This window comes from Eucyclogobius newberryi, unplaced genomic scaffold, assembly GCF_026437365.1.
Source record: "Eucyclogobius newberryi isolate DKJ021-1_F unplaced genomic scaffold, fEucNew1.0.hap1 SCAF_10, whole genome shotgun sequence".
In the NCBI taxonomy this organism is placed as follows: domain Eukaryota; kingdom Metazoa; phylum Chordata; class Actinopteri; order Gobiiformes; family Gobiidae; genus Eucyclogobius; species Eucyclogobius newberryi.
In genome coordinates, this window is record NW_027315724.1 from 38,988,057 (window position 1) to 39,014,118 (window position 26,062).

General features: G+C 52.2%; 1 protein-coding gene across 1 annotated transcript in view; it reads right to left on the minus strand.

The window, feature by feature from the left end:
- The window catches only part of ap1s3a (adaptor related protein complex 1 subunit sigma 3a), a 26,392-nt gene extending 1,220 nt beyond the window's left edge, over positions 1-25,172 (minus strand). The window contains exons 1-4 of the mRNA XM_072459033.1: positions 25,153-25,172; positions 2,893-3,071; positions 681-789; positions 308-445 (exon numbers count right to left, since the gene is read on the minus strand). Coding sequence (XP_072315134.1) covers positions 308-445; positions 681-789; positions 2,893-3,071; positions 25,153-25,155 — 429 coding nt within the window. The 5' untranslated portion in view covers positions 25,156-25,172. The remainder of the gene's footprint in view (positions 1-307; positions 446-680; positions 790-2,892; positions 3,072-25,152) is intronic.
- Positions 25,173-26,062: the final 890 nt, after the last annotated feature.

A 26,062-nucleotide genomic window follows, 5' to 3' on the forward strand; every position in this document is an offset into this window, starting at 1 on the left:
AGGACTAAACCAGAACTAAACCAGGACTAAACCAGGTCTAAACCAGGACTAAACCAGAACTAAACCTGGACTAAACCAGAACTAAACCAGGACTAAACCAGGACTAAACCAGGACTAAACCAGGACTAAACCAGAACTAAACCAGAACTAAACCAGGACTAAACCAGAACTAAACCAGGACTAAACCAGGTCTAAACCAGGACTAAACCAGAACTAAACCTGGACTAAACCAGAACTAAACCAGGACTAAACCAGGACTAAACCAGGACTAAACCAGGACTAAACCAGGACTAAAGCAGGACTAAACCTCTTGTAAGGTGTCGGCCTCCTCCAAACATCCGGCCACAGCCACTCGGGACGTCTCCAGGACTTCTCCGCCCGTCAGGAACTCGTCCAGGATGAAATACGCCTTCTCGAAGTTGAAGATGATGTCCAGCTCGCACACCTGACTCAAAGCGCTCAGATTAGACCGATCGTGGTCAAGAACGGCAGTTACACAACGCATCAGGTGAAACGGCAGGATTTTTCTAGCTTTTTGCCTCAAAATCCACCATCAATTTGATCATGTGTAATTTACATCCACATGATTTCTGCTTTAATATTGTTTAAAGTTTAAAAGACATGTTCAGCATTTTGCATTTGAGCAATATTATTATTTTTGAACAGTTCATTTTCCTCACGTTTCCAAAGTATTTATCAAGCAGCTCCACGTATCGATGCAGAACCTCCAGAGTGAGCAGCTCGTTGTCCTGCTCCTCCAAACCCGAGCAGAAGAACAGACTGGCATATCTGTGTGGACCAGAGAGAACATCCAATCACCATCTGGATCTGGCTCCGGCAGGAGGCCCGGCAGGAGGCCCGGCAGGAGGCCAGGCTCCGGCAGGAGGCCCGGCAGGAGGCCAGGCAGGAGGCCAGGCTCCGGCAGGAGGCCCGGCAGGAGGCCCGGCAGGAGGCCCGGCAGGAGGCCCGGCAGGAGGCCAGGCTCCGGCAGGAGGCCCGGCAGGAGGCCAGGCAGGAGGCAAGGCAGGAGGCCAGGCTCCGGCAGGAGGCCCGGCAGGAGGCCCGGCAGGAGGCCCGGCAGGAGGCCCGGCAGGAGGCCAGGCAGGAGGCCAGGCTCCGGCAGGAGGCCAGGCTCCGGCAGGAGGCCCGGCAGGAGGCCAGGCAGGAGGCCAGGCTCCGGCAGGAGGCCCGGCAGGAGGCCAGGCAGGAGGCCAGGCTCCGGCAGGAGGCCCGGCAGGAGGCCCGGCAGGAGGCCCGGCAGGAGGCCCGGCAGGAGGCCAGGCAGGAGGCCAGGCTCCGGCAGGAGGCCAGGCTCCGGCAGGAGGCCCGGCAGGAGGCCAGGCAGGAGGCCAGGCTCCGGCAGGAGGCCCGGCAGGAGGCCAGGCAGGAGGCCAGGCTCCGGCAGGAGGCCCGGCAGGAGGCCCGGCAGGAGGCCCGGCAGGAGGCCCGGCAGGAGGCCAGGCTCCGGCAGGAGGCCCGGCAGGAGGCCAGGCAGGAGGCCAGGCTCCGGCAGGAGGCCAGGCTCCGGCAGGAGGCCCGGCAGGAGGCCAGGCAGGAGGCCAGGCTCCGGCAGGAGGCCCGGCAGGAGGCCAGGCAGGAGGCCAGGCTCCGGCAGGAGGCCCGGCAGGAGGCCCGGCAGGAGGCCCGGCAGGAGGCCCGGCAGGAGGCCAGGCTCCGGCAGGAGGCCCGGCAGGAGGCCAGGCAGGAGGCCAGGCTCCGGCAGGAGGCCAGGCTCCGGCAGGAGGCCCGGCAGGAGGCCAGGCAGGAGGCCAGGCTCCGGCAGGAGGCCCGGCAGGAGGCCAGGCAGGAGGCCAGGCTCCGGCAGGAGGCCAGACCATGTTTATGTAACAAACAATTCTTAATTAATCATTTTATTTCTTCTCATAATCTTGATTTGATGTTTTTAACTGAAACTTGGCTCTGTGGTTCTGACAGAATCGGCTTTAAGGCGTGTCCACGTGGGTTTCCTGTGTAAGAACGAGAGTGTGTTCTAAGAGTAAATGTGGGACAACGGATGAAAACTAGCGCAGGCTAATCCAGTGTGCAACTTTACGTCATGTGTTTCATGTTCTGACCAAATAAATATACAATGATTAAATTAGTTTAACAGTCTTCATTGTCACACACAAACCTCTCCAGAACTGCCAACATTTCACTGATGATTTGACTGAAACGTTTCTGTCCATCATGGGACCCTCCTTCAGAGACTAGAGGACAGGGTGGGACCCTCTTACAGAGACTAGAGGACAGGGTGGGACCCTCTTACAGAGACTAGAGGACAGGGTGGGACCCTCTTACAGAGACTAGAGGACAGGGTGGGACCCTCCTTCAGAGACTAGAGGACAGGGTGGGACCCTCTTACAGAGACTAGAGGACAGGGTGGGACCCTCTTACAGAGACTAGAGGACAGGGTGGGACCCTCTTACAGAGACTAGAGGACAGGGTGGGACCCTCTTACAGAGACTAGAGGACAGGGTGGGACCCTCATACAGAGACTAGAGGACAGGGTGGGACCCTCTTACAGAGACTAGAGGACAGGGTGGGCATCACTGGCCCCGCCCTAAACTGGTTAAGGTCCTATCTGGAAGACAGGAAGTACATTGTGTCTCAGACCACAAGCCCCCAAGGATCAGTCCTGGGACCCCGTCTGTTCAGCCTCTACATGCTGCTGTTAGGTCTCTGGGCACCTGCAAGAGGCCGGTTCATGTTTAACTGTAATATCATCAACAACAAACAGAAAGAACCGACTTGTGGTGAGTTTATGTGTTTTTTCTCTGATCAGTGACAAAGTACAAACATGTGTTTTTACACAAAATATTCCAATTCAATTGAAGTATTCTGAGTATTCAGAATGCAGTTTTCTTATTGAATCATGTGACAATGGAAAAGCACCTCTTGTACACGATCTTCAGGTCCCTCCACTGCAGGAAGTTGCTCGTTCTCGGGGGCCGGGCCAAAACCATCATCATCATGTCTCGGACGATCTTCTTCTTCTCTCGATCTGTGAGCGGCGTGAACCACTTCTGGAGCCGCAGCTTCCCCTGGCGGCTGAACAGCAGCAAGAAGCGCATCTGAGGACCAGAGACACGGGGTCAAAGCTGAACAGCAGCAAGAAGCGCATCTGAGGACCAGAGACACGGGGTCAAAGCTGAACAGCAGCAAGAAGCACATCTGAGGGCCAGAGACACGGGGTCAAAGCTGAACAGCAGCAAGAAGCACATCTGAGGGCCAGAGACACAGGGTCAAAGCTGAACAGCAGCAAGAAGCACATCTGAGGACCAGAGACACGGGGTCAAAGCTGAACAGCAGCAAGAAGCACATCTGAGGGCCAGAGACACAGGGTCAAAGCTGAACAGCAGCAAGAAGCACATCTGAGGGCCAGAGACACGGGGTCAAAGCTGAACAGCAGCAAGAAGCGCATCTGAGGACCAGAGACACGGGGTCAAAGCTGAACAGCAGCAAGAAGCACATCTGAGGGCCAGAGACACGGGGTCAAAGCTGAACAGCAGCAAGAAGCACATCTGAGGGCCAGAGACACAGGGTCAAAGCTGAACAGCAGCAAGAAGCACATCTGAGGACCAGAGACACGGGGTCAAAGCTGAACAGCAGCAAGAAGCACATCTGAGGGCCAGAGACACAGGGTCAAAGCTGAACAGCAGCAAGAAGCACATCTGAGGGCCAGAGACACGGGGTCAAAGCTGAACAGCAGCAAGAAGCGCATCTGAGGACCAGAGACACGGGGTCAAAGCTGAACAGCAGCAAGAAGCGCATCTGAGGACCAGAGACACGGGGTCAAAGCTGAACAGCAGCAAGAAGCACATCTGAGGGCCAGAGACACAGGGTCAAAGCTGAACAGCAGCAAGAAGCACATCTGAGGGCCAGAGACACGGGGTCAAAGCTGAACAGCAGCAAGAAGCACATCTGAGGGCCAGAGACACAGGGTCAAAGCTGAACAGCAGCAAGAAGCACATCTGAGGGCCAGAGACACGGGGTCAAAGCTGAACAGCAGCAAGAAGCGCATCTGAGGACCAGAGACACGGGGTCAAAGCTGAACAGCAGCAAGAAGCGCATCTGAGGGCCAGAGACACGGGGTCAAAGCTGAACAGCAGCAAGAAGCACATCTGAGGGCCAGAGACACGGGGTCAAAGCTGAACAGCAGCAAGAAGCGCATCTGAGGACCAGAGACACGGGGTCAAAGCTGAACAGCAGCAAGAAGCACATCTGAGGACCAGAGACACGGGGTCAAAGCTGAACAGCAGCAAGAAGCACATCTGAGGGCCAGAGACACGGGGTCAAAGCTGAACAGCAGCAAGAAGCGCATCTGAGGGCCAGAGACACAGGGTCAAAGCTGAACAGCAGCAAGAAGCACATCTGAGGGCCAGAGACACGGGGTCAAAGCTGAACAGCAGCAAGAAGCGCATCTGAGGACCAGAGACACGGGGTCAAAGCTGAACAGCAGCAAGAAGCACATCTGAGGGCCAGAGACACGGGGTCAAAGCTGAACAGCAGCAAGAAGCACATCTGAGGGCCAGAGACACAGGGTCAAAGCTGAACAGCAGCAAGAAGCACATCTGAGGACCAGAGACACGGGGTCAAAGCTGAACAGCAGCAAGAAGCACATCTGAGGGCCAGAGACACGGGGTCAAAGCTGAACAGCAGCAAGAAGCGCATCTGAGGGCCAGAGACACGGGGTCAAAGCTGAACAGCAGCAAGAAGCACATCTGAGGGCCAGAGACACGGGGTCAAAGCTGAACAGCAGCAAGAAGCGCATCTGAGGACCAGAGACACGGGGTCAAAGCTGAACAGCAGCAAGAAGCACATCTGAGGGCCAGAGACACAGGGTCAAAGCTGAACAGCAGCAAGAAGCACATCTGAGGGCCAGAGACACGGGGTCAAAGCTGAACAGCAGCAAGAAGCGCATCTGAGGACCAGAGACACGGGGTCAAAGCTGAACAGCAGCAAGAAGCGCATCTGAGGACCAGAGACACGGGGTCAAAGCTGAACAGCAGCAAGAAGCACATCTGAGGACGAGACACAGGGTCAAAGCTGAACAGCAGCAAGAAGCGCATCTGAGGACGAGACACAGGGTCAAAGCTGAACAGCAGCAAGAAGCGCATCTGAGGACGAGACACAGGGTCAAAGCTGAACAGCAGCAAGAAGCGCATCTGAGGACGAGACACAGGGTCAAACCTGAACAGCAGCAAGAAGCGCATCTGAGGGCCAGACACAGGGTCAAAGCTGAACAGCAGCAAGAAGCACATCTGAGGGCCAGAGACACAGGGTCAAAGCTGAACAGCAGCAAGAAGCACATCTGAGGGCCTGAGACACGGGGTCAAAGCTGAACCGCAGCAAGAAGCGCATCTGAGGACCAGAGACACGGGGTCAAAGCTGAACAGCAGCAAGAAGCGCATCTGAGGACCAGAGACACGGGGTCAAAGCTGAACAGCAGCAAGAAGCGCATCTGAGGACCAGAGACACGGGGTCAAAGCTGAACAGCAGCAAGAAGCACATCTGAGGGCCAGAGACACAGGGTCAAAGCTGAACAGCAGCAAGAAGCACATCTGAGGGCCAGACACAGGGTCAAAGCTGAACAGCAGCAAGAAGCACATCTGAGGGCCAGAGACACTGGGTCAAAGCTGAACAGCAGCAAGAAGCGCATCTGAGGGCCAGACACAGGGTCAAAGCTGAACAGCAGCAAGAAGCACATCTGAGGGCCAGAGACACTGGGTCAAAGCTGAACAGCAGCAAGAAGCGCATCTGAGGGCCAGAGACACAGGGTCAAAGCTGAACAGCAGCAAGAAGCACATCTGAGGGCCTGAGACACGGGGTCAAAGCTGAACAGCAGCAAGAAGCGCATCTGAGGACCAGAGACACGGGGTCAAAGCTGAACAGCAGCAAGAAGCGCATCTGAGGACCAGAGACACGGGGTCAAAGCTGAACAGCAGCAAGAAGCGCATCTGAGGACCAGAGACACGGGGTCAAAGCTGAACAGCAGCAAGAAGCACATATGAGGGCCAGAGACACAGGGTCAAAGCTGAACAGCAGCAAGAAGCACATCTGAGGGCCAGAGACACGGGGTCAAAGCTGAACAGCAGCAAGAAGCACATCTGAGGGCCAGAGACACGGGGTCAAAGCTGAACAGCAGCAAGAAGCGCATCTGAGGGCCAGAGACACGGGGTCAAAGCTGAACAGCAGCAAGAAGCGCATCTGAGGACCAGAGACACGGGGTCAAAGCTGAACAGCAGCAAGAAGCGCATCTGAGGACCAGAGACACGGGGTCAAAGCTGAACAGCAGCAAGAAGCACATCTGAGGGCCAGAGACACAGGGTCAAAGCTGAACAGCAGCAAGAAGCACATCTGAGGGCCAGAGACACGGGGTCAAAGCTGAACAGCAGCAAGAAGCGCATCTGAGGACCAGAGACACGGGGTCAAAGCTGAACAGCAGCAAGAAGCACATCTGAGGACGAGACACAGGGTCAAAGCTGAACAGCAGCAAGAAGCGCATCTGAGGACGAGACACAGGGTCAAAGCTGAACAGCAGCAAGAAGCGCATCTGAGGACGAGACACAGGGTCAAAGCTGAACAGCAGCAAGAAGCGCATCTGAGGACGAGACACAGGGTCAAAGCTGAACAGCAGCAAGAAGCGCATCTGAGGGCCAGACACAGGGTCAAAGCTGAACAGCAGCAAGAAGCACATCTGAGGGCCAGAGACACAGGGTCAAAGCTGAACAGCAGCAAGAAGCGCATCTGAGGACCAGAGACACTGGGTCAAAGCTGAACAGCAGCAAGAAGCACATCTGAGGGCCAGAGACACAGGGTCAAAGCTGAACAGCAGCAAGAAGCACATCTGAGGGCCTGAGACACGGGGTCAAAGCTGAACAGCAGCAAGAAGCGCATCTGAGGACCAGAGACACGGGGTCAAAGCTGAACAGCAGCAAGAAGCGCATCTGAGGACCAGAGACACGGGGTCAAAGCTGAACAGCAGCAAGAAGCGCATCTGAGGACCAGAGACACGGGGTCAAAGCTGAACAGCAGCAAGAAGCGCATCTGAGGACCAGAGACACAGGGTCAAAGCTGAACAGCAGCAAGAAGCGCATCTGAGGACGAGACACGGGGTCAAAGCTGAACAGCAGCAAGAAGCACATCTGAGGGCCTGAGACACGGGGTCAAGGCTGAACAGCAGCAAGAAGCACATCTGAGGACGAGACACAGGGTCAAAGCTGAACAGCAGCAAGAAGCGCATCTGAGGACGAGACACAGGGTCAAAGCTGAACAGCAGCAAGAAGCGCATCTGAGGACGAGACACAGGGTCAAAGCTGAACAGCAGCAAGAAGCGCATCTGAGGACGAGACACAGGGTCAAACCTGAACAGCAGCAAGAAGCGCATCTGAGGGCCAGACACAGGGTCAAAGCTGAACAGCAGCAAGAAGCACATCTGAGGGCCAGAGACACAGGGTCAAAGCTGAACAGCAGCAAGAAGCGCATCTGAGGACCAGAGACACTGGGTCAACGCTGAACAGCAGCAAGAAGCGCATCTGAGGACGAGACACAGGGTCAAAGCTGAACAGCAGCAAGAAGCGCATCTGAGGACCAGAGACACAGGGTCAAAGCTGAACAGCAGCAAGAAGCGCATCTGAGGACCAGAGACACTGGGTCAAAGCTGAACAGCAGCAAGAAGCACATCTGAGGGCCAGAGACACAGGGTCAAAGCTGAACAGCAGCAAGAAGCACATCTGAGGGCCTGAGACACGGGGTCAAAGCTGAACAGCAGCAAGAAGCGCATCTGAGGACCAGAGACACGGGGTCAAAGCTGAACAGCAGCAAGAAGCGCATCTGAGGACCAGAGACACGGGGTCAAAGCTGAACAGCAGCAAGAAGCACATCTGAGGACGAGACACAGGGTCAAAGCTGAACAGCAGCAAGAAGCGCATCTGAGGACGAGACACAGGGTCAAAGCTGAACAGCAGCAAGAAGCGCATCTGAGGACGAGACACAGGGTCAAAGCTGAACAGCAGCAAGAAGCGCATCTGAGGACGAGACACAGGGTCAAACCTGAACAGCAGCAAGAAGCGCATCTGAGGGCCAGACACAGGGTCAAAGCTGAACAGCAGCAAGAAGCACATCTGAGGGCCAGAGACACAGGGTCAAAGCTGAACAGCAGCAAGAAGCGCATCTGAGGACCAGAGACACTGGGTCAACGCTGAACAGCAGCAAGAAGCGCATCTGAGGACGAGACACAGGGTCAAAGCTGAACAGCAGCAAGAAGCGCATCTGAGGACGAGACACAGGGTCAAACCTGAACAGCAGCAAGAAGCGCATCTGAGGACCAGAGACACAGGGTCAAAGCTGAACAGCAGCAAGAAGCGCATCTGAGGACCAGAGACACAGGGTCAAAGCTGAACAGCAGCAAGAAGCGCATCTGAGGACGAGACACAGGGTCAAAGCTGAACAGCAGCAAGAAGCGCATCTGAGGACGAGACATAGGGTCAAAGCTGAACAGCAGCAAGAAACGCATCTGAGGACGGGACACGGGGTCAAAGCTGAACAGCAGCAAGAAGCGCATCTGAGGACCAGAGACACGGGGTCAAAGCTGAACAGCAGCAAGAAGCACATCTGAGGACGAGACACAGGGTCAAAGCTGAACAGCAGCAAGAAGCGCATCTGAGGACGAGACACAGGGTCAAAGCTGAACAGCAGCAAGAAGCGCATCTGAGGACGAGACACAGGGTCAAAGCTGAACAGCAGCAAGAAGCGCATCTGAGGACGAGACACAGGGTCAAACCTGAACAGCAGCAAGAAGCGCATCTGAGGACGAGACACAGGGTCAAACCTGAACAGCAGCAAGAAGCGCATCTGAGGACCAGAGACACAGGGTCAAAGCTGAACAGCAGCAAGAAGCGCATCTGAGGACCAGAGACACAGGGTCAAAGCTGAACAGCAGCAAGAAGCGCATCTGAGGACGAGACACAGGGTCAAAGCTGAACAGCAGCAAGAAGCGCATCTGAGGACGAGACATAGGGTCAAAGCTGAACAGCAGCAAGAAACGCATCTGAGGACGGGACACGGGGTCAAAGCTGAACAGCAGCAAGAAGCGCATCTGAGGACCAGAGACACGGGGTCAAAGCTGAACAGCAGCAAGAAGCACATCTGAGGACGAGACACAGGGTCAAAGCTGAACAGCAGCAAGAAGCGCATCTGAGGACGAGACACAGGGTCAAAGCTGAACAGCAGCAAGAAGCGCATCTGAGGACGAGACACAGGGTCAAACCTGAACAGCAGCAAGAAGCGCATCTGAGGGCCAGACACAGGGTCAAAGCTGAACAGCAGCAAGAAGCACATCTGAGGGCCAGAGACACAGGGTCAAAGCTGAACAGCAGCAAGAAGCGCATCTGAGGACCAGAGACACGGGGTCATCGCTGAACAGCAGCAAGAAGCGCATCTGAGGACGAGACACAGGGTCAAAGCTGAACAGCAGCAAGAAGCGCATCTGAGGACGAGACACAGGGTCAAACCTGAACAGCAGCAAGAAGCGCATCTGAGGACCAGAGACACAGGGTCAAAGCTGAACAGCAGCAAGAAGCGCATCTGAGGACCAGAGACACAGGGTCAAAGCTGAACAGCAGCAAGAAGCGCATCTGAGGACGAGACACAGGGTCAAAGCTGAACAGCAGCAAGAAGCGCATCTGAGGACGAGACATAGGGTCAAAGCTGAACAGCAGCAAGAAACGCATCTGAGGACGGGACACGGGGTCAAAGCTGAACAGCAGCAAGAAGCGCATCTGAGGACCAGAGACACAGGGTCAAAGCTGAACAGCAGCAAGAAGCGCATCTGAGGACGAGACACGGGGTCAAAGCTGAACAGCAGCAAGAAGCGCATCTGAGGACGAGACACGGGGTCAAAGCTGAACAGCAGCAAGAAGCGCATCTGAGGACGAGACACGGGGTCAAAGCTGAACAGCAGCAAGAAGCGCATCTGAGGACGAGACACGGGGTCAAAGCTGAACAGCAGCAAGAAGCGCATCTGAGGGCCAGAGACACAGGGTCAAAGCTGAACAGCAGCAAGAAGCGCATCTGAGGACCAGAGACACAGGGTCAAAGCTGAACAGCAGCAAGAAGCGCATCTGAGGACGAGACACGGGGTGAAAGCTGAACAGCAGCAAGAAGCGCATCTGAGGACCAGAGACACAGGGTCTAAGCTGAACAGCAGCAAGAAGCGCATCTAAGGACCAGAGACACAGGGTCAAAGCTGAACAGCAGCAAGAGGCGCATCTGAGGACGAGACACGGGGTCAAAGCTGAACAGCAGCAAGAAGCGCATCTGAGGACGAGACACGGGGTCAAAGCTGAACAGCAGCAAGAAGCGCATCTGAGGACGAGACACAGGGTCAAACTGAACAGCAGCAAGAAGCGCATCTGAGGACGAAACACGGGGTCAAAGCTGAACAGCAGCAAGAAGCGCATCTGAGGACCAGAGACACAGGGTCAAAGCTGAACAGCAGCAAGAAGCGCATCTGATGACGAAACACGGGGTCAAAGCTGAACAGCAGCAAGAAGCGCATCTGAGGACGAAACACGGGGTCAAAGCTGAACAGCAGCAAGAAGCGCATCTGATGACCAGAGACACAGGGTCAAAGCTGAACAGCAGCAAGAAGCGCATCTGAGGACCAGAGACACAGGGTCAAAGCTGAACAGCAGCAAGAAGCGCATCTGAGAACCAGAGACACAGGGTCAAAGCTGAACAGCAGCAAGAAGCGCATCTGAGAACCAGAGACACAGGGTCAAAGCTGAACAGCAGCAAGAAACGCATCTGAGGACGAGACACGGGGTCAAAGCTGAACAGCAGCAAGAAGCGCATCTGAGGACGAGACACGGGGTCAAAGCTGAACAGCAGCAAGAAGCGCATCTGAGGACCAGAGACACAGGGTCAAAGCTGAACAGCAGCAAGAAGCGCATCTGAGGACCAGAGACACAGGGTCAAAACTGAACAGCAGCAAGAAGCGCATCTGAGGACGAGACACGGGGTCAAAGCTGAACAGCAGCAAGAAGCGCATCTGAGGACGAGACACAGGGTAAAAGCTGAACAGCAGCAAGAAGCGCATCTGAGGACGAGACACGGGGTCAAAGCTGAACAGCAGCAAGAAGCGCATCTGAGGACCAGAGACACGGGGTCAAAGCTGAACAGCAGCAAGAAGCGCATCTGAGGACGAGACACAGGGTCAAAGCTGAACAGCAGCAAGAAGCGCATCTGAGGACGAGACACGGGGTCAAAGCTGAACAGCAGCAAGAAGCGCATCTGAGGGCCAGAGACACAGGGTCAAAGCTGAACAGCAGCAAGAAGCACATCTGAGGGCCAGAGACACGGGGTCAAAGCTGAACAGCAGCAAGAAGCGCATCTGAGGACCAGAGACACGGGGTCAAAGCTGAACAGCAGCAAGAAGCGCATCTGAGGACCAGAGACACGGGGTCAAAGCTGAACAGCAGCAAGAAGCACATCTGAGGACGAGACACAGGGTCAAAGCTGAACAGCAGCAAGAAGCGCATCTGAGGACGAGACACAGGGTCAAAGCTGAACAGCAGCAAGAAGCGCATCTGAGGACGAGACACAGGGTCAAAGCTGAACAGCAGCAAGAAGCGCATCTGAGGACGAGACACAGGGTCAAACCTGAACAGCAGCAAGAAGCGCATCTGAGGGCCAGACACAGGGTCAAAGCTGAACAGCAGCAAGAAGCACATCTGAGGGCCAGAGACACAGGGTCAAAGCTGAACAGCAGCAAGAAGCACATCTGAGGGCCAGAGACACGGGGTCAAAGCTGAACAGCAGCAAGAAGCGCATCTGAGGACCAGAGACACGGGGTCAAAGCTGAACAGCAGCAAGAAGCACATCTGAGGACGAGACACAGGGTCAAAGCTGAACAGCAGCAAGAAGCGCATCTGAGGACGAGACACAGGGTCAAAGCTGAACAGCAGCAAGAAGCGCATCTGAGGACGAGACACAGGGTCAAAGCTGAACAGCAGCAAGAAGCGCATCTGAGGACGAGACACAGGGTCAAAGCTGAACAGCAGCAAGAAGCGCATCTGAGGACGAGACACAGGGTCAAAGCTGAACAGCAGCAAGAAGCGCATCTGAGGGCCAGAGACACAGGGTCAAAGCTGAACAGCAGCAAGAAGCGCATCTGAGGACGAGACACAGGGTCAAAGCTGAACAGCAGCAAGAAGCGCATCTGAGGACCAGACACAGGGTCAAAGCTGAACAGCAGCAAGAAGCACATCTGAGGGCCAGAGACACAGGGTCAAAGCTGAACAGCAGCAAGAAGCGCATCTGAGGACCAGAGACACTGGGTCAACGCTGAACAGCAGCAAGAAGCGCATCTGAGGACGAGACACAGGGTCAAAGCTGAACAGCAGCAAGAAGCGCATCTGAGGACGAGACACAGGGTCAAACCTGAACAGCAGCAAGAAGCGCATCTGAGGACCAGAGACACAGGGTCAAAGCTGAACAGCAGCAAGAAGCGCATCTGAGGACCAGAGACACAGGGTCAAAGCTGAACAGCAACAAGAAGCGCATCTGAGGACGAGACATAGGGTCAAAGCTGAACAGCAGCAAGAAACGCATCTGAGGACGGGACAAGGGGTCAAAGCTGAACAGCAGCAAGAAGCGCATCTGAGGACCAGAGACACAGGGTCAAAGCTGAACAGCAGCAAGAAGCGCATCTGAGGACGAGACACGGGGTCAAAGCTGAACAGCAGCAAGAAGCGCATCTGAGGACGAGACACGAGGTCAAAGCTGAACAGCAGCAAGAAGCGCATCTGAGGACGAGACACGGGGTCAAAGCTGAACAGCAGCAAGAAGCGCATCTGAGGGCCAGAGACACAGGGTCAAAGCTGAACAGCAGCAAGAAGCGCATCTGAGGACCAGAGACACAGGGTCAAAGCTGAACAGCAGCAAGAAGCGCATCTGAGGACGAGACACGGGGTCAAAGCTGAACAGCAGCAAGAAGCTCATCTGAGGACGAGACACAGGGTCAAAGCTGAACAGCAGCAAGAAGCGCATCTGAGGACCACAGACACAGGGTCAAAGCTGAACAGCAGCAAGAAGCGCATCCGAGGACCAGAGACACAGGGTCTAAGCTGAACAGCAGCAAGAAGCGCATCTAAGGACCAGAGACACAGGGTCAAAGCTGAACAGCAGCAAGAGGCGCATCTGAGGACGAGACACGGGGTCAAAGCTGAACAGCAGCAAAAAGCGCATCTGAGGACGAGACACGGGGTCAAAGCTGAACAGCATCAAGAAGCGCATCTGAGGACGAGACACAGGGTCAAACTGAACAGCAGCAAGAAGCGCATCTGATGACCAGAGACACAGGGTCAAAGCTGAACAGCAGCAAGAAGCGCATCTGAGGACCAGAGACACAGGGTCAAAGCTGAACAGCAGCAAGAAGCGCATCTGAGAACCAGAGACACAGGGTCAAAGCTGAACAGCAGCAAGAAGCGCATCTGAGGACGAGACACAGGGTCAAAGCTGAACAGCAGCAAGAAGCGCATCTGAGGAAAAGACACGGGGTCAAAGCTGAACAGCAGCAAGAAGCGCATCTGAGGACGAGACACAGGGTCAAAGCTGAACAGCAGCAAGAAACGCATCTGAGGACGAGACACGGGGTCAAAGCTGAACAGCAGCAAGAAGCGCATCTGAGGACCAGAGACACAGGGTCAAAGCTAAACAGCAGCAAGAAGCGCATCTGAGGACCAGAGACACAGGGTCAAAGCTGAACAGCAGCAAGAAGCGCATCTGAGGACGAGACACGGGGTCAAAGCTGAACAGCAGCAAGAAGCGCATCTGAGGACGAGACACGGGGTCAAAGCTGGACAGCAGCAAGAAGCGCATCTGAGGACGAGACACGGGGTCAAAGCTGAACAGCAGCAAGAAGCGCATCTGAGGACGAGACACAGGGTAAAAGCTGAACAGCAGCAAGAAGCGCATCTGAGGACGAGACACGGGGTCAAAGCTGAACAGCAGCAAGAAGCGCATCTGAGGACCAGAGACACGGGGTCAAAGCTGAACAGCAGCAAGAAGCGCATCTGAGGACGAGACACAGGGTCAAAGCTGAACAGCAGCAAGAAGCGCATCTGAGGACGAGACACGGGGTCAAAGCTGAACAGCAGCAAGAAGCGCATCTGAGGACGAGACACGGGGTCAAAGCTGGACAGCAGCAAGAAGCGCATCTGAGGACGAGACACAGGGTCAAAGCTGAACAGCAGCAAGAAGCGCATCTGATGACGAGACACGGGGTCAAAGCTGAACAGCAGCAAGAAGCGCATCTGAGGACGAGACACGGGGTCAAAGCTGGACAGCAGCAAGAAGCGCATCTGAGGGCCAGAGACACAGGGTCAAAGCTGAACAGCAGCAAGAAGCGCATCTGAGGACCAGACACGGGGTCAAAGCTGAACAGCAGCAAGAAGTGCATCTGAGGACGAGACACGGGGTCAAAGCTGAACAGCAGCAAGAAGCGCATCTGAGGACGAGACACGGGGTCAAAGCTGAACAGCAGCAAGAAGCGCATCTGAGGACGAGACACGGGGTCAAAGCTGAACAGCAGCAAGAAGCGCATCTAATGGGCCAGAGACACAGGGTCAAAGCTGAACAGCAGCAAGAAGCGCATCTGAGGACCAGAGACACAGGGTCAAAGCTGAACAGCAGCAAGAAGCACATCTGAGGACGAGACACGGGGTCAAAGCTGAACAGCAGCAAGAAGCGCATCTGAGGACGAGACACAGGGTCAAAGCTGAACAGCAGCAAGAAGCGCATCTGAGGACGAGACACGGGGTCAAAGCTGGACAGCAGCAAGAAGCGCATCTGAGGACGAGACACAGGGTCAAAGCTGAACAGCAGCAAGAAGCGCATCTGATGACGAGACACGGGGTCAAAGCTGAACAGCAGCAAGAAGCGCATCTGAGGACGAGACACGGGGTCAAAGCTGGACAGCAGCAAGAAGCGCATCTGAGGGCCAGAGACACAGGGTCAAAGCTGAACAGCAGCAAGAAGCGCATCTGAGGACCAGACACGGGGTCAAAGCTGAACAGCAGCAAGAAGCGCATCTGAGGACGAGACACGGGGTCAAAGCTGAACAGCAGCAAGAAGCGCATCTGAGGACGAGACACGGGGTCAAAGCTGAACAGCAGCAAGAAGCGCATCTGAGGACGAGACACGGGGTCAAAGCTGAACAGCAGCAAGAAGCGCATCTAATGGGCCAGAGACACAGGGTCAAAGCTGAACAGCAGCAAGAAGCGCATCTGAGGACCAGAGACACAGGGTCAAAGCTGAACAGCAGCAAGAAGCACATCTGAGGACGAGACACGGGGTCAAAGCTGAACAGCAGCAAGAAGCGCATCTGAGGACGAGACACAGGGTCAAAGCTGAACAGCAGCAAGAAGCGCATCTGAGGACGAGACTCAGGGTCAAAGCTGAACAGCAGCAAGAAGCGCGTCTGAGGACGAGAGACACAGGGTCAAAGCTGAACAGCAGCAAGAAGCGCATCTGAGGACCAGAGACACAGGGTCAAAGCTGAACAGCAGCAAGAAGCGCATCTGAGGACGAGACACAGGGTCAAAGCTGAACAGCAGCAAGAAGCGCATCTGAGGACGAGACACAGGGTCAAAGCTGAACAGCAGCAAGAAGCACATCTGAGGACGAGACACAGGGTCAAAGCTGAACAGCAGCAAGAAGCGCATCTGAGGACGAGACACAGGGTCAAAGCTGAACAGCAGCAAGAAGCGCATCTGAGGACGAGACACAGGGTCAAAGCTGAACAGCAGCAAGAAGCGCATCTGAGGACGAGAACCAGGGTCAAAGCTGAACAGCAGCAAGAAGCGCATCTGAGGACAAGACACAGGGTCAAAGCTGAGCAGCAGCAAGAAGCGCATCTGAGGACCAGAGACACAGGGTCAAAGCTGAACAGCAGCAAGAAGCGCATCTGAGGACCAGAGACACAGGGTCAAAGCTGAACAGCAGCAAGAAGCGCATCTGAGGACCAGAGACACAGGGTCAAAGCTGAACAGCAGCAAGAAGCGCATCTGAGGACGAGACACGGGGTCAAAGCTGAACAGCAGCAAGAAGCGCATCTGAGGACGAGACACAGGGTCAAAGCTGAACAGCAGCAAGAAGCGCATCTGAGGACGAGACTCAGGGTCAAAGCTGAACAGCAGCAAGAAGCGCGTCTGAGGACCAGAGACACAGGGTCAAAGCTGAACAGCAGCAAGAAGCGCATCTGAGGACCAGAGACACAGGGTCAAAGCTGAACAGCAGCAAGAAGCGCATCTGAGGATGAGACACAGGGTCAAAGCTGAACAGCAGCAAGAAGCGCATCTGAGGACGAGACACAGGGTCAAAGCTGAACAGCAGCAAGAAGCGCATCTGAGGACGAGACACAGGGTCAAAGCTGAACAGCAGCAAGAAGCACATCTGAGGACGAGACACAGGGTCAAAGCTGAACAGCAGCAAGAAGCGCATCTGAGGACGAGACACAGGGTCAAAGCTGAACAGCAGCAAGAAGCGCATCTGAGGATGAGACACGGGGTGAAGGCTGAACAGCAGCAAGAAGCGCATCTGATGACGAGACACGGGGTGAAGGCTGAACAGCAGCAAGAAGCGCATCTGAGGACCAGAGACACAGGGTCAAAGCTGAACAGCAGCAAGAAGCGCATCTGAGGGCCAGAGACACGGGGTCAAAGCTGAACAGCAGCAAGAAGCGCATCTGAGGACGAGACACGGGGTCAAAGCTGAACAGCAGCAAGAAGCGCATCTGAGGACGAGACACGGGGTGAAGGCTGAACAGCAGCAAGAAGCGCATCTGATGACGAGACACGGGGTGAAGGCTGAACAGCAGCAAGAAGCGCATCTGAGGACCAGAGACACAGGGTCAAAGCTGAACAGCAGCAAGAAGCACATCTGAGGGCCAGAGACACAGGGTCAAAGCTGAACAGCAGCAAGAAGCGCATCTGAGGACGAGACACGGGGTCAAAGCTGAACAGCAGCAAGAAGCGCATCTGAGGACGAGACACAGGGTCAAAGCTGAACAGCAGCAAGAAGCGCATCTGAGGACGAGACACGGGGTCAAAGCTGAACAGCAGCAAGAAGCGCATCTGAGGACGAGACACGGGGTCAAAGCTGAACAGCAGCATGAAGCGCATCTGACGACGAGACACAGGGTCAAAGCTGAACAGCAGCAAGAAGCGCATCTGAGGACGAGACACAGGGTCAAAGCTGACTAGCAGCAAGAAGCGCATCTGAGGACCAGAGACACAGGGTCAAAGCTGATTAGCAGCAAGAAGCGCATCTGAGGACCAGAGACACAGGGTCAAAGCTGAACAGCAGCAAGAAGCACATCTGAGGACCAGAGACACAGGGTCAAAGCTGAACAGCAGCAAGAAGCGCATCTGAGGACGAGACTCAGGGTCAAAGCTGAACAGCAGCAAGAAGCGCATCTGATGACCAGAGACGAAGGGTCAAAGCTGAACAGCAGCAAGAAGCGCATCTGAGGACCAGAGACACAGGGTCAAAGCTGAACAGCAGCAAGAAGCACATCTGAGGATGAGACACAGGGTCAAAGCTGAACAGCAGCAAGAAGCGCATCTGAGGACGAGACACAGGGTCAAAGCTGAACAGCAGCAAGAAGCACATCTGAGGACGAGACACAGGGTCAAAGCTGAACAGCAGCAAGAAGCACATCTGAGGGCCAGAGACACAGGGTCAAAGCTGAACAGCAGCAAGAAGCGCATCTGAGGACGAGACACAGGGTCAAAGCTGAACAGCAGCAAGAAGCGCATCTGAGGACGAAAAGACCCGGGACATCTTTAAATCAGGTCAGCTTTACTCTCGGGGTCAAAGGTCAAAGGTGATCCTGTCACAGACAAAAGTTATCGACAAAATGTATCTTCGTTTCAGGAGTTTATTTTTTTAGACTTTTGTTGTGTTTGATCCAAACAATAAACTCGACATTAGAAACATCGTTCACGATGTGATCTCAAGTTTGAGCTCCAAAGACAGTTCAACGCTTCACTCACAAGAGCTGGACGTAAAGGATCCTTTCTGACAACAGTTCTTTAGTTCTGAGAACAGTTCTTTAGTTCTGAGAACAGTTCTTTAGTTCTGAGAACAGTTCTTTAGTTCTCTTGCAGTCCTTAAGGATCTCTGTATTTCATGGTTATTGCACACATAGGCTCCAGTGATTAGACACGTCCCAGACATTCCACAGACTTTATCCTGTTCAAACACGAACACGCCTGAACTTTGTGAACCACTTTATCTAAAAGTACAGCAATAAATGAAGTCAACAATGTCACAATTTACAGCCGCAATCAGTGTTACAACAGTCCATGTGTGTAGACCTGGTTAAAACCTGGTTTAGACCTGGTTTAGTCCTGGTTTAGTCCTGGTTTAGTCCTGGTTAAAACCTGGTTTAGACCTGGTTTAGTCCTGGTTTAGTCCTGGTTTAGTCCTGGTTTAGACCTGGTTTAGTCCTGGTTTAGTCCTGGTTTAGTCCTGGTTTAGACCTGGTTTAGACCTGGTTTAGTCCTGGTTTAGACCTGGTTTAGACCTGGTTTAGACCTGGTTTAGTCCTGGTTTAGTCCTGGTTTAGTCCTGGTTTAGTACTGGTTTAGTCCTGGTTTAGACCTGGTTTAGACCTGGTTTAGACCTGGTTTAGTCCTGGTTTAGTCCTGGTTTAGTCCTGGTTTAGACCTGGTTTAGTCCTGGTTTAGTCCTGGTTTAGTCCTGGTTTAGACCTGGTTTAGACCTGGTTTAGTCCTGGTTTAGTCCTGGTTTAGACCTGGTTTAGACCTGGTTTAGACCTGGTTTAGTCCTGGTTTAGTCCTGGTTTAGTCCTGGTTTAGTACTGGTTTAGTCCTGGTTTAGTCCTGGTTTAGTCCTGGTTTAGACCTGGTTTAGTCCTGGTTTAGACCTGGTTTAGACCTGGTTTAGTCCTGGTTTAGTCCTGGTTTAGTCCTGGTTTAGTACTGGTTTAGTCCTGGTTTAGACCTGGTTTAGACCTGGTTTAGTCCTGGTTTAGATTAGTCCTGGTTTAGTTCTGGTTTAGACCTGGTTTAGTCCTGGTTTAGTCCTTGTTTAGTCCTGGTTTAGTCCTGGTTTAGTCCTGGTTTAGTCCTGGTTTAGACCTGGTTTAGTCCTGGTTTAGTCCTGGTTTAGTCCTTGTTTAGTCCTGGTTTAGTCCTGGTTTAGACCTGGTTTAGTCCTGGTTTAGTCCTTGTTTAGTCCTGGTTTAGTCCTGGTTTAGACCTGGTTTAGTCCTGGTTTAGTCCTTGTTTAGTCCTGGTTTAGTCCTGGTTTAGACCTGGTTTAGTCCTGGTTTAGTCCTTGTTTAGTCCTGGTTTAGTCCTGGTTTAGACCTGGTTTAGTCCTGGTTTAGACCTGGTTTAGACCTGGTTTAGACCTGGTTTAGTCCTGGTTTAGTCCTGGTTTAGACCTGGTTTAGACCTGGTTTAGTCCTGGTTTAGTCCTGGTTTAGACCTGGTTTAGTCCTGGTTTAGTCCTGGTTTAGTCCTGGTTTAGTCCTGGTTTAGACCTGGTTTAGTCCTGGTTTAGTCCTTGTTTAGTCCTGGTTTAGTCCTGGTTTAGACCTGGTTTAGTCCTGGTTTAGTCCTTGTTTAGTCCTGGTTTAGTCCTGGTTTAGACCTGGTTTAGTCCTGGTTTAGACCTGGTTTAGACCTGGTTTAGACCTGGTTTAGTCCTGGTTTAGTCCTGGTTTAGACCTGGTTTAGACCTGGTTTAGTCCTGGTTTAGACCTGGTTTAGACCTGGTTTAGTCCTGGTTGAGTCCTGGTTTGGACCTGGTTCAGACCTATTTTAGACCTGGTTTAGTCCTGGTTTAGTCCTGGTTTAGACCTGGTTTAGTCCTGGTTTAGACCTGGTTTAGTCCTGGTTTAGTCCTGGTTTAGTCCTGGTTTAGTCCTGGTTTAGTACTGGTTTAGTCCTGGTTTAGACCTGGTTTAGTCCTGGTTTAGACCTGGTTAAGACCTGGTTTAGTCCTGGTTTTGTCCTGGTTTAGTCCTGGTTTAGACCTGGTTTAGACCTGGTTTAGTCCTGGTTTGGACCTGGTTTAGTCCTGGTTTAGTCCTGGTTTAGACCTGGTTTAGACCTGATTTAGACCTGGTTTAGTCCTGGTTTAGTCCTGGTTTAGTCCTGGTTTAGACCTGGTTTAGTCCTGGTTTAGACCTGGTTTAGTCCTGGTTTAGTCCTGGTTTAGGACTGGTTTAGTCCTGGTTTAGACCTGGTTTAGACCTGGTTTAGTCCTGGTTTAGTCCTGGTTTAGTCCTGGTTTAGACCTGGTTTAGTCCTGGTTTAGTCCTGGTTTAGACCTGGTTTAGTCCTGGTTTAGTCCTGGTTTAGACCTGGTTTAGACCTGGTTTAGTCCTGGTTTAGTCCTGGTTTAGTCCTGGTTTAGACCTGGTTTAGACCTGGTTTAGTCCTGGTTTAGTCCTGGTTTAGACCTGGTTTAGTCCTGGTTTAGACCTGGTTTAGTCCTGGTTTAGTCCTGGTTTAGACCTGGTTTAGACCTGGTTTAGTCCTGGTTTAGACCTGGTTTAGTCCTGGTTTAGTCCTGGTTTAGGACTGGTTTAGTCCTGGTTTAGACCTGGTTTAGACCTGGTTTAGACCTGGTTTAGACCTGGTTTAGTCCTGGTTTAGTACTGGTTTAGTCCTGGTTTAGACCTGGTTTAGACCTGGTTTAGTCCTGGTTTAGTCCTGGTTTAGTCCTGGTTTAGTCCTGGTTTAGACCTGGTTTAGACCTGGTTTAGTCCTGGTTTAGACCTGGTTTAGTCCTGGTTTAGACCTGGTTTAGACCTGGTTTAGTCCTGGTTTAGACCTGGTTTAGACATGGTTTAGTCCTGGTTTAGTACTGGTTTAGTCCTGGTTTAGACCTGGTTTAGACCTGGTTTAGTCCTGGTTTAGACCTGGTTTAGTCCTGGTTTAGTCCTGGTTTAGTCCTGGTTTAGACCTGGTTTAGTCCTGGTTTAGTACTGGTTTAGTCCTGGTTTAGACCTGGTTTAGACCTGGTTTAGTCCTGGTTTAGACCTGGTTTAGTCCTGGTTTAGTCCTGGTTTAGACCTGGTTTAGTCCTGGTTTAGTACTGGTTTAGTCCTGGTTTAGACCTGGTTTAGACCTGGTTTAGTCCTGGTTTAGTCCTGGTTTAGACCTGGTTTAGTCCTGGTTTAGACCTGGTTTAGTCCTGGTTTAGTCCTGGTTTAGACCTGGTTTAGTCCTGGTTTAGACCTGGTTCAGACCTGGTTTAGTCCTGGTTTAGTCCTGGTTTACAACTGGTTTAGTCCTGGTTTAGTCCTGGTTTAGACCTGGTTTAGTCCTGGTTTAGTCCTGGTTTAGACCTGGTTTAGTCCTGGTTTGGACCTGGTTTAGTCCTGGTTTAGTCCTGGTTTAGACCTGGTTTAGACCTGGTTTAGTCCTGGTTTAGTCCTGGTTTAGGACTGGTTTAGTCCTGGTTTAGTCCTGGTTTAGACCTGGTTTAGTCCTGGTTTAGTCCTGGTTTAGACCTGGTTTAGTCCTGGTTTAGTACTGGTTTAGTCCTGGTTTAGACCTGGTTTAGACCTGGTTTAGTCCTGGTTTAGTCCTGGTTTAGACCTGGTTTAGTCCTGGTTTAGACCTGGTTTAGTCCTGGTTTAGTCCTGGTTTAGACCTGGTTTAGTCCTGGTTTAGACCTGGTTCAGACCTGGTTTAGTCCTGGTTTAGTCCTGGTTTACAACTGGTTTAGTCCTGGTTTAGTCCTGGTTTAGACCTGGTTTAGTCATGGTTTAGTCCTGGTTTAGACCTGGTTTAGTCCTGGTTTGGACCTGGTTTAGTCCTGGTTTAGTCCTGGTTTAGACCTGGTTTAGACCTGATTTAGACCTGGTTTAGTCCGGGTTTAGTCCTGGTTTAGTCCTGGTTTAGACCTGGTTTAGTCCTGGTTTAGTCCTGGTTTAGACCTGGTTCAGTCCTTGTTTAGTCCTGGTTTAGACCTGGTTTAGACCTGGTTTAGACCTGGTTTAGACCTGGTTTAGTCCTCGTTTAGACCTGGTTTAGTCCTGGTTTAGTACTGGTTTAGTCCTGGTTTAGACCTGGTTTAGACCTGGTTTAGTCCTGGTTTAGTCCTGGTTTAGACCTGGTTTAGTCCTGGTTTAGTCCTGGTTTAGTCCTGGTTTAGACCTGGTTCAGACCTGGTTTAGTCCTGGTTTAGTCCTGGTTTACAACTGGTTTAGTCCTGGTTTAGTCCTGGTTTAGACCTGGTTTAGTCCTGGTTTAGTCCTGGTTTAGACCTGGTTTAGTCCTGGTTTGGACCTGGTTTAGTCCTGGTTTAGTCCTGGTTTAGACCTGGTTTAGACCTGATTTAGACCTGGTTTAGTCCTGGTTTAGTCCTGGTTTAGTCCTGGTTTAGACCTGGTTTAGTCCTGGTTTAGACCTGGTTTAGTCCTGGTTTAGTCCTGGTTTAGGACTGGTTTAGTCCTGGTTTAGTCCTGGTTTAGACCTGGTTTAGTCCTGGTTTAGTCCTGGTTTAGACCTGGTTTAGTCCTGGTTTAGTACTGGTTTAGTCCTGGTTTAGACCTGGTTTAGACCTGGTTTAGTCCTGGTTTAGTCCTGGTTTAGACCTGGTTTAGTCCTGGTTTAGACCTGGTTTAGTCCTGGTTTAGTCCTGGTTTAGACCTGGTTTAGTCCTGGTTTAGACCTGGTTCAGACCTGGTTTAGTCCTGGTTTAGTCCTGGTTTACAACTGGTTTAGTCCTGGTTTAGTCCTGGTTTAGACCTGGTTTAGTCCTGGTTTAGTCCTGGTTTAGACCTGGTTTAGTCCTGGTTTGGACCTGGTTTAGTCCTGGTTTAGTCCTGGTTTAGACCTGGTTTAGACCTGATTTAGACCTGGTTTAGTCCGGGTTTAGTCCTGGTTTAGTCCTGGTTTAGACCTGGTTTAGTCCTGGTTTAGACCTGGTTTAGTCCTGGTTTAGTCCTGGTTTAGGACTGGTTTAGTCCTGGTTTAGTCCTGGTTTAGACCTGGTTTAGTCCTGGTTTAGTCCTGGTTTAGACCTGGTTTAGACCTGGTTTAGACCAGGTTTAGACCTGGTTTAGTCCTCGTTTAGACCTGGTTTAGTCCTGGTTTAGTACTGGTTTAGTCCTGGTTTAGACCTGGTTTAGACCTGGTTTAGTCCTGGTTTAGTCCTGGTTTAGACCTGGTTTAGTCCTGGTTTAGTCCTGGTTTAGACCTGGTTTAGTCCTGGTTTAGACCTGGTTTAGACCTGGTTTAGACCTGGTTTAGACCTGGTTTAGTCCTCGTTTAGACCTGGTTTAGTCCTGGTTTAGACCTGGTTTAGTCCTGGTTTAGTACTGGTTTAGTCCTGGTTTAGACCTGGTTTAGACCTGGTTTAGTCCTGGTTTAGTCCTGGTTTAGTCCTGGTTTAGTCCTGGTTTAGACCTGGTTTAGACCTGGTTTAGTCCTGGTTTAGTCCTGGTTTAGTCCTGGTTTAGACCTGGTTTAGACCTGATTTAGACCTGGTTTAGTCCGGGTTTAGTCCTGGTTTAGTCCTGGTTTAGACCTGGTTTAGTCCTGGTTTAGACCTGGTTTAGTCCTGGTTTAGTCCTGGTTTAGTCCTGGTTTAGTCCTGGTTTAGTCCTGGTTTAGACCTGGTTTAGACCTGGTTTAGTCCTGGTTTAGTCCTGGTTTAGTCCTGGTTTAGTCCTGGTTTAGACCTGGTTTAGTCCTGGTTTAGTCCTGGTTTAGACCTGGTTTAGACCTGGTTTAGACCTGGTTTAGACCTGGTTTAGTCCTCGTTTAGACCTGGTTTAGTCCTGGTTTAGTACTGGTTTAGTCCTGGTTTAGACCTGGTTTAGACCTGGTTTAGTCCTGGTTTAGTCCTGGTTTAGACCTGGTTTAGTCCTGGTTTAGTCCTGGTTTAGTCCTGGTTTAGGACTGGTTTAGTCCTGGTTTAGTCCTGGTTTAGACCTGGTTTAGTCCTGGTTTAGACCTGGTTTAGACCTGGTTTAGACCTGGTTTAGACCTGGTTTAGTCCTCGTTTAGACCTGGTTTAGTCCTGGTTTAGACCTGGTTTAGTCCTGGTTTAGACCTGGTTTAGACCTGGTTTAGACCTTGTTTAGTCCTGGTTTAGTCCTGGTTTAGTCCTGGTTTAGTCCTGGTTTAGACCTGGTTTAGACCTGGTTTAGTCCTGGTTTAGTCCTGGTTTAGTCCTGGTTTAGACCTGGTTTAGACCTGATTTAGACCTGGTTTAGTCCGGGTTTAGTCCTGGTTTAGTCCTGGTTTAGACCTGGTTTAGTCCTGGTTTAGACCTGGTTTAGTCCTGGTTTAGTCCTGGTTTAGGACTGGTTTAGTCCTGGTTTAGTCCTGGTTTAGACCTGGTTTAGTCCTGGTTTAGTCCTGGTTTAGACCTGGTTTAGACCTGGTTTAGACCTGGTTTAGACCTGGTTTAGTCCTCGTTTAGACCTGGTTTAGTCCTGGTTTAGACCTGGTTTAGACCTGGTTTAGTCCTGGTTTAGTCCTGGTTTAGACCTGGTTTAGTCCTGGTTTAGTCCTGGTTTAGTCCTGGTTTAGGACTGGTTTAGTCCTGGTTTAGTCCTGGTTTAGACCTGGTTTAGTCCTGGTTTAGACCTGGTTTAGACCTGGTTTAGACCTGGTTTAGACCTGGTTTAGTCCTCGTTTAGACCTGGTTTAGTCCTGGTTTAGACCTGGTTTAGTCCTGGTTTAGTACTGGTTTAGTCCTGGTTTAGTCCTGGTTTAGTCCTGGTTTAGTCCTGGTTTAGTCCTGGTTTAGACCTGGTTTAGACCTGGTTTAGTCCTGGTTTAGTCCTGGTTTAGTCCTGGTTTAGACCTGGTTTAGACCTGGTTTAGTCCTGGTTTAGTCCTGGTTTAGTCCTGGTTTAGACCTGGTTTAGACCTGGTTTAGTCCTGGTTTAGTCCTGGTTTAGTCCTGGTTTAGACCTGGTTTAGACCTGGTTTAGTACTGGTTTACTTTAGAGTTTGGACATTTGCATGGATTTGCGAGGCTAAACATGGACGTGTCACGTGACCTCACATAGATGAATCGAAACCTTTGGACTCAAGATGATTTTTCATATTTAAAGAAATGTCATCATCAGTAACAAGTGCATTTACTCACCATCTTCTACAAGCACGTGACTCCTGAAGCGCGTGACTCCTGAAGCGCGTGACTCCTGAAGCGCGTGACTCCTGAAGCGCGTGATTCCTGAAGCGCGTTACTCCTGAAGCGCGTTACTCCTGAAGCGCGTTACTCCTGAAGCGCGTGACTCCTGAAGCGCGTGATTCCTGAAGCGCGTGATTCCTGAAGCGCGTGACTCCTGAAGCGCGTGACTCCTGAAGCGCGTGACTCCTGAAGCGCGTTACTCCTGAAGCGCGTTACTCCTGAAGCGCGTTACTCCTGACTGACGCTCAAGACGCGCAGATGATGTTGATCTTCCATAAATCTGTGCCGCTTCTTCTCCTCTTTGACGCGCAAGAAGACGCGGAAGACGCACCTGCGGGCAGGTGAGGCGCGCGGGCAGGTGGAGGCGCGCGGGCAGGTGAGGCGCGCGGGCAGGTGAGGCGCGCGGGCAGGTGGAGGCGCGCGGGCAGGTGAGGCGCGCGGGCAGGTGAGGCGCGCGGGCGCGCGGGCAGGTGGAGGCGCGCGGGCAGGTGGAGGCGCGCGCGGGGGGTGAGGCCGCGCGCGCGCGCGGGGGGGGGGGGTGGGGGGGGCGCATGTGTGACATGTTTTTCATATGAAGTTGTGTTTTTTGCACAGATGAATCACAGAAGCAGCAGATCACGGTCAAACACGTGACTTCAGAGGGTCACGTGACCATCGGCACAGGTTCAAATGTAAAGTGAACATTGTTTAGTGTCATTTTATACACATTCAGATAAGATAAGATAAGTTTAGTGTCATTTTAAACGCTCCTCTTTTTTCTCACACTTATTGTGCTTTATCTGCTATATTTTTTGATTATTTTGTAAATATTTTTTTCTATTTTACTGTACGATCGGGACACGCACTGGAATCGTTTTTAATTCAA